The sequence below is a fragment of the Mastomys coucha genome, unplaced genomic scaffold (assembly GCF_008632895.1).
Source record: "Mastomys coucha isolate ucsf_1 unplaced genomic scaffold, UCSF_Mcou_1 pScaffold21, whole genome shotgun sequence".
Classification (NCBI taxonomy): domain Eukaryota; kingdom Metazoa; phylum Chordata; class Mammalia; order Rodentia; family Muridae; genus Mastomys; species Mastomys coucha.
The window spans coordinates 99,279,283-99,286,752 of NW_022196904.1; the positions used below are offsets into that span (position 1 = coordinate 99,279,283).

The 7,470-nt window shown below is 34.7% G+C and overlaps 1 protein-coding gene across 8 annotated transcripts in view; it reads right to left on the reverse strand.

Moving 5' to 3' along the window:
- Window positions 1–7,470, reverse strand: part of Sbf2 (SET binding factor 2) — a 330,570-nt gene that overhangs the window by 185,026 nt on the left and 138,074 nt on the right. For all 8 annotated transcript variants that reach the window (XM_031387848.1, XM_031387851.1, XM_031387855.1 and 5 more), the window contains exon 3: window positions 2,654–2,791. In XM_031387848.1, coding sequence (XP_031243708.1) covers window positions 2,654–2,791 — 138 coding nt within the window. The remainder of the gene's footprint in view (window positions 1–2,653; window positions 2,792–7,470) is intronic.

Sequence of the window (7,470 nt, forward strand, 5' to 3'; positions counted from 1 at the left end):
AAAAAAAAAAAAAAAAAAAATAGATTTAAAAGGGAGGGTGGATCAGGAAGGGGGTAGCGATTTGATTGTAAGAAAGTAAAAGATAAAAAAAGAAAAGAAAAGAAAAGAAAAAGTCAACTATTCGTGGGCCATGGTGGCACACACCTTTAATTCCAGTGTTTGGGAGGTCAAGGCAAGTGGATTTCTATGAGGCTGATATGGTCTACATAGTTAAGTTCCAGGACAGCCAAAGTTACACAGTTAGACAGACCCTGCCCCAACAAACAAACAAGCAAGCAAACAAACAAAAAACAGAACACAAGAAGTCAACTGCTGATTAATAAGAAAGTGGGAGTATGTGACTGGTGGATAATCATGTTCTAAATATCATAACCAGCATATACCATCACAATCATAGATGCTGATCAATACATCAATATTATCAAAAGAATCAAGAGTAAATACTAAGTCAAGGGGAACATGAGTGACAAGTAGCAGGATACATATATAAGACTTAATATAACTTCCTCTGGAATACTTATTAGTTGCAAGTGAAAACCAAACCAAACCAAACCAAAAACCAAAACAACCCCCCCAAAATAAAAAACAAACAACACAACACAACTCTTGCAACTATACATTGAAGAAATCTAAAAATCATCTTCCCAAATGGACGCCATCAGTAAAGGACTAATAGACACCGTCTACATCCAAATGTGTACCCTTGGACATCTCTGCAAGGAACATACTTAGGAAGTAGTGTTTTCGTTGCTTTCTTTGACTTTGTTTGGTTGGCCTTTCCTCCCTCTTCCTCCTTTTTATTTAAAGACAGTCTCACTATGTAGCTCAGGCTATCTCCAAATTCTCAATCCTTTTGCTTCAGATGTTTTAATGATGTGATTATAGGCATATACCCACCAATCCTGGTTTAGTTAAGTATTACAGTATTCTGTTAATGCACAGTCTGAACTAAATGAGAGAAAGTAAGACCCATTCTATTAAAAATGGACGTGGAAGGATTATTACTTAAAAATTTCAATATTATAAGATAAAGACAAAGAAAAATGTTCAGTATGAAAAAAGAAATAAAAAACAAATATAATAAATGTAGTTATGTACTGGGCTGGGACTATGGAATGGGTAGTGAAGAATATTATTAATATGATTATACTAATGTCCAGTTTAAAGTACAGTAAGAGGGTCACTTCAGCCCAGTGTATCAGGTCCAGCCTAGGGAACAAAAGAATTCAGAGGAAAGGTATATAAATATGGGGTTTTCTGTCAAATGATTTGGGGAAGGGGGTGGTTAAGGATGTGAGTGGAGGAAAGGAGGGAGGGAGGGAAGGATGAGGGGAGAAAGAGAGAGAGAGAGGAAGAGAGAGAGACAGAGAGACAGAGGGAGAGAATGAGAATGTGTCTGTGTGCAAGAAAAGGAAAGAGGGAGCAGGAAAGAGAAGAGAGAGGGAAAGAAAGGGATAAAGATCTCATGTAATAAACTAATGAGCTAAAGAATTAACACCAGATAAATATGGTAAGGGATATTTGAATGTTTGAGTAATGTCACAAATTTATCATTATGTGTGAAACAACATCCAAATACAAAGTAGACTGATGTACCCAAGAATTCCTAGACATCTTTCTAAAATACCTCCAGTACCTCCACTAATGTCTTAATAACTGCCTTTCTGTCAGCTTGTCTGATGGTTGATTAGTTTTCATTAGACAGCTCAAGGGAATTATTAAGAACATGAAGATAAAGCATAATATATTTTCAGGATCAGCTTAAGGTCTCAATACCATCATTAAAACGAAATATCAACTAGGAACCCAGACTGTTACATGGATTACAGAACACGCTGGCAGGTTTTTGACTGAAACAATCAAAACAGGAATGTGACCAGCCTTTTAACTGCAACTTCCATTGCTATGAAAGACATGATCTGGTACAAGATGAACTACAGGCACAGACTTGTAAATTATGCCACCTCATTGGCAGCATAACTTCCAAATTTACAGAGAAGCAATATTCTGAGAAGTCATTAAATATTTCACAGCAAATATTTCTTAGTTTGGTCTCACTATCTAAAGCCCTGAAATGTTGGTATGGTTTCTTACAAAGATCTGACAAAGAGAAATAAGCTGAAATTCACATAATATGTATGTGCTGTTGTTCCGGAATGCAGATACGTATTTTGTTCTACATAAACTTATGAACTTCTACCATAAAAGAATAATAGTGTACGTTTGCTTCATGATAGGTAACTTGTCTCCTCTGTAATTAAAAATCAGATTTTGTACCCAGAAAATTTAGATTTTTAACTTTAAAGAACATATCATGATTTCAAATACTATTAATACAAAATTAAGGTTATATTTTATTTTCTATCTATCTATCTATCTATCTGTCTATCTATCTAGTTTCCATGCTACCTATCTACACGCACACATACACAAACACACATATAAAATTTTTTCATGTTTACTTAAGGTACTAAACCTATACAATTTATTTAAAAATGCAGTATGGAGTTCTAGTCCTTGAAACCTACTTTTTAAAGGAGCCCATGAAATTTTCAATTTAGTAAAACAAATAACAAAAACAAACAAAAACATGGAACTTAAAATCTTCTTCAGTGCTACGTGTCTCCATCCTTAGATAAGAACGTTTCTGTACCTGGAGATTGATCTCCGCCTCATAGAAGGTTAGGCATGAGCAATAATGTCGATCTGAGTCAATATCTGTCAGGACCACCACAAAGAATGTTGGCTGTTTCCGCTCTCTGGACAGGTGCCATCCACCAGGCTGACAAAACTAAAAGGATAAGGGGAAAAGATCATTAAAAATAAAAATTTACTATTTGTTAATATATAAAATGTTCAACATAACATTGTCATTGAAACTATATACTTGAGAGGCTACAGAAATGGTTCACAGGATAAAGTGCTTGTTTCATACACATGAAGACTAGAGCTCCAACTCTAGCATATATGTTTAAAAAAAAAAAAGAACTAGGGTCAAGAGTATGTTGTGTGCCTGACATCTTAGCCCTATGAAGCAGAGACACATGGAAGACCCTAGAAGCTCACTGATCAGCCAATCTAGCCAATTGTTGATTCAGCAAGAGACTGTGTTTCAAAAATATAAGGTAGAAATCAATAAAGGTACAGGATACTGACCTCTGGCTACCATACATGCATATGTAGGTACACACCTGCGCTCACATGTACATATACATACATATATACATCACATACAAATTTATCTATTTGATATGTTATACTATAAGAACTAATATCAAAAATGTTCAGCAAAATGTTTCATAGGTATCATTCTGAGATGCCAATTTATTTTTGGCATATAGGAACATAGTATCAATGTGAAAGACTCTTCTTCCAAATATTAGAAAAAGTCATGGTAGAAGCTGCAGAGGAAGTGGAGAAAGGGATACTATTTGGGAGAGGGAAGGCAACCAGCAACAGAGTGCAAAGGAAGGAGACATGAGGGCAGGGAAAATGTAGGAATAAAGTGAAATGCTGGGTATGTATAAGTGTACTAAACAAAAACTATTTTGAAAAGTAAACTGAGGGGCCACAGAGACTGATGCTGTTTAACCAGACCACTAAAGTTCAGACCCAGAACCCCATAACAAAGAAAGGATCATTTGCCATCTGCCTGTAACCCCAAGGCTGCTACAAGTAGAGATAAGTGATAGTTCTGGGGTGTTCTAGCAAAAACAAAAAACAAAAACAAAAATAAAAATAAAAAATAAAAAAAAACCCACACACCATAAACAAACAAATAAGCAAAAAAAAAAAAAAAAAAAAAAAAAAAAAAAAAAAAAAAAAAAAAAAAAAAAAAAAAAAGCCAGGTTCCAGACTCAGGGAGAGGTCTCGCCTCAAAGGAATATTAGAGAGAATGACAGACAAGGGTATCCCATACCCTCCACACCTACCACCACATATATGTATACAGCATACTCACACACATTGAAACAATAAATATTCATTAAAAATTGTTATAAACCCTTATCAACGAGTAGACCATATGAATAATACTCTTTTGTAGTCCTTACAATTGATGAGCACATAGATCACTGAGCCAAAAAATTCTTTAGAACTGAAGTTTTGTGGCAAATGGGTATTATTAACATATAACTAATCTTGATATAACTCCAGAGCAGAAGGATATACCTAGGGTACAACCAAAAAGTTTAAACAGATTATAACAAGCCCAAAATACTTTTCAAAATCTTACTCTCTTTCAATGATTTTTTTTAGTTTGATTGTGGTACATGATTTTTATTAGGTCTTTTATTCTTTGATGGTTTCATAGATGCATAGGCTAACTGTTAGTTGTTCCATACATATATACACACATACATACACACACTCATTCCTCTCTGACCTTCTTTTTCCCACTGAAACTCTTCTTCCCACCAAGCCTCATTTTCTAAGCTGACTTAGAGTCAGATCCAAGGTGACTAAGATGACTGGCATTGGCTGGAAACGTAACAGAGTTGTATATTCACCATGGTCTACTGTTACCATTCATTTGACAAACTTCTCACACTATCTAAGATGCATACTTTTTTACATGGTGTTGTTCTTGTTCATCAGGAGATTGGTGGGTTTAGAAACACTGCATACCCAGGAGAATAAATGTTATTTTCATCAAAATTTTACATGAAACTAAGGTTTCAGAAAGAAAAAACTATATTTTAGTTCAAATTCTATCAAATATGTTTCCCTTATCAAACCAAGTTCCCCTGTCAGAGAGGAGTTCACAAATAACAAAGTGACTTTTTAGAGCAGACAGACCTACTAAAGGGGCACTTGGACAGTTTTCACTACCTGAAACTAGAAAAGGCAACTGTGCATAGTTTCCTCAATTTTTTGTATACATGGCGATTATAAAAATTTAATAGGATGAAAGGCTTCATGGTTTATTTGAACTAAACTAAATGACTTTTCTGAGATTGTATACTGTAGGAGCTCTTTGGAGAATGGTCACATTTAGCATCTCTAGATGCCTTCATCCACATTTTTGAAATCATACTTTACTGACATGTAGTAAAGGGGCATATGTCATATTTAAATTAAAAAATCAAATGTGCCATTTAAAAAAAAAGTCTACAAGAAAGTTCTTTCTTGTAATAGAAAACAGCAAACATAAAACACCCAAAGGGAGAAGAGTGTAAGACAAACAGGCAACCAACGGATTGGGAAAAAAAGTCTTCATTAACCCCACGTTCAATAGAGGACTAATATCCAAAATATATAAAGAACTCAAGAAGCTAACCACTAAAAACACCAAATAAACCAATTAAAAATGGGGTATAGAACTAAACAGAGAATTTATAACAGAGTATCTCAAAGGGCTAAGAAGCACTTAAAGAAATGTTCAAAGTCCTTAGTGATCAGAGAAATGCAAATTAAAACAACCCTAAGATTCCACCTTACACCTATCAGAATGGCTAAGATCAAAAACTCAAGAAACAGCACATGTTGGCGAGGATGTGGAGAAAGAGGAATACTCCTCCATTGCTGGTGGAATTGCAAACTGATACAACCAAAACAAAGACTTCCTCAATTACTCAAACACCCCATTTCTCTGTTCATACCACAACAAGAATTGTGAGATTAAAAGTTACAAATCTTAAAATTGGGGGATATTCCAAAGATCATTTAGGTAAATGCTTCTTCATAACTCTATTTAATATAACCAGAGCTAAGAAAAAAAATGGCATTTTATGGTTGACCTAGTCAGATAATTTTATTTAGCTTTTCATTAAAAGGTTGCCAATAGAATTACCTATACACTGGTTACATGTGATATCCCTTCTTATTCCAAATATAAAACTACAATTACACAAAGGAATTATTTTAAAGTAGGCATTGAAAAATAACATCAGAGTCAAACTTTACAGGAAATCTGGATCTGAATTCTCAAATGAAATGAATGAGTATGTAAATATCTAGGTAATAAAGTGTATACAACTGAAAGTATAAAAAATGATGTCTCAATGATTAACAGCTTTATACTGTGGTCATAAATGTAAATTCACTGTACCACAGAGAAGAAGTAACAGGATTTGGGGATCAAGATATGACCCCAGTATCTAATGAGAAGTATTTCCCTTAGGATCTGGATTTAAAAGGTAATAATGTGGAGCTGGTGAGATGGCTTAGCAGGTAAGAGCATCGACTGCTCTTCCAAAGGTCCTGAGTTCAAATCCCAGCAACCACATGGTAGCTCACAATCACCCATAATGAGATATGACACCCGCTTCTGGTGCGTCTGAAGACAGCTACAGTGTACTCATTTATAATAATAAAATAAATTTTTAAAAAAAGGTAATAATACTAAATGGCTCAGCCATTTCAATTCTTCACTAAGAAAGCTGATGAACCAATAAATGAGAATCAACATTACACTTTTTAAACCTAGGCTCCAGTACCACTCTGACAGGAAATGTGAGAGAATATTTAGACAGCTGGGAGCAGAGTAGTCACTAAAAGACAATGAACAGAATGATAACAGAATGATAAGAGTCAAACAAACAGAAGAAATTCAGGGTTTTGGAATCCCTAGTGTCTTTTACTGGCAAACAGGAGAAACAATTGCTATCACAGGTGCCAACCTAAAACACTTAGCACTGACTGTCAACACTGATACACTAACTTCAAATAACTGAGAAAGCATTTGTATTTGGAATGATATTATCAACAAACATATCACATAAACTGACTAAACTGTTATTTTCCACATATATTCACGGGTAGATACAACAAAGTATGTCTCTTATCATCTTCCTCTGATTTGACCTCACCATTTCATACATCTAGACCACGAAAATGTTACCATGTATCTGGGCAAGCACAGGATTCCTTGTTAATGCAAAGTTTTCTTTAAGACCTTGGCATAGCTTGAAGGCTGGTACTCAAGAGTGCAAAATTAGGAGAACTCATTGCTAAGTACTGCAAGTCTCTGTATAGCAATGCATTACAAACACTAATTTTGTTTCACTACCCAAACATTAGAAGTAGATCATGTTCAATAAAACAGTCCAACAATCCACAAACTAAAGTAAGAATAGAACATTTTATAGGGGTGGGGGTGGTCATCTACATGCTATAAATATGCACATATATAAATTAAAGCTAATCTTTTAGATGGTTTTCACTTTGTTTAAAGTTTGTAAGCAATTAAGTTAACAACATGATAATTTAATGGCACCTATAATGCATTAAAGAGCTATTAAAATAAGAAATTGAAAAATAGAGGCGTTGGGCTGGAGCGAAGGCTCAGTGGTTAAGAGCACTGACTATTCTACCAGAGGTCCTGAGTACAATTCCCAGCAACCACATGGGGGCTCACAACCATCTGTAATGGGTTCTGATGCCCTATTCTGATGCATGAAGACAGTGACAGTGTACTCATATAAATAAAATAATTTTTAAAAATCCTAAAAAAAAAAAAAAAAAAAAAAA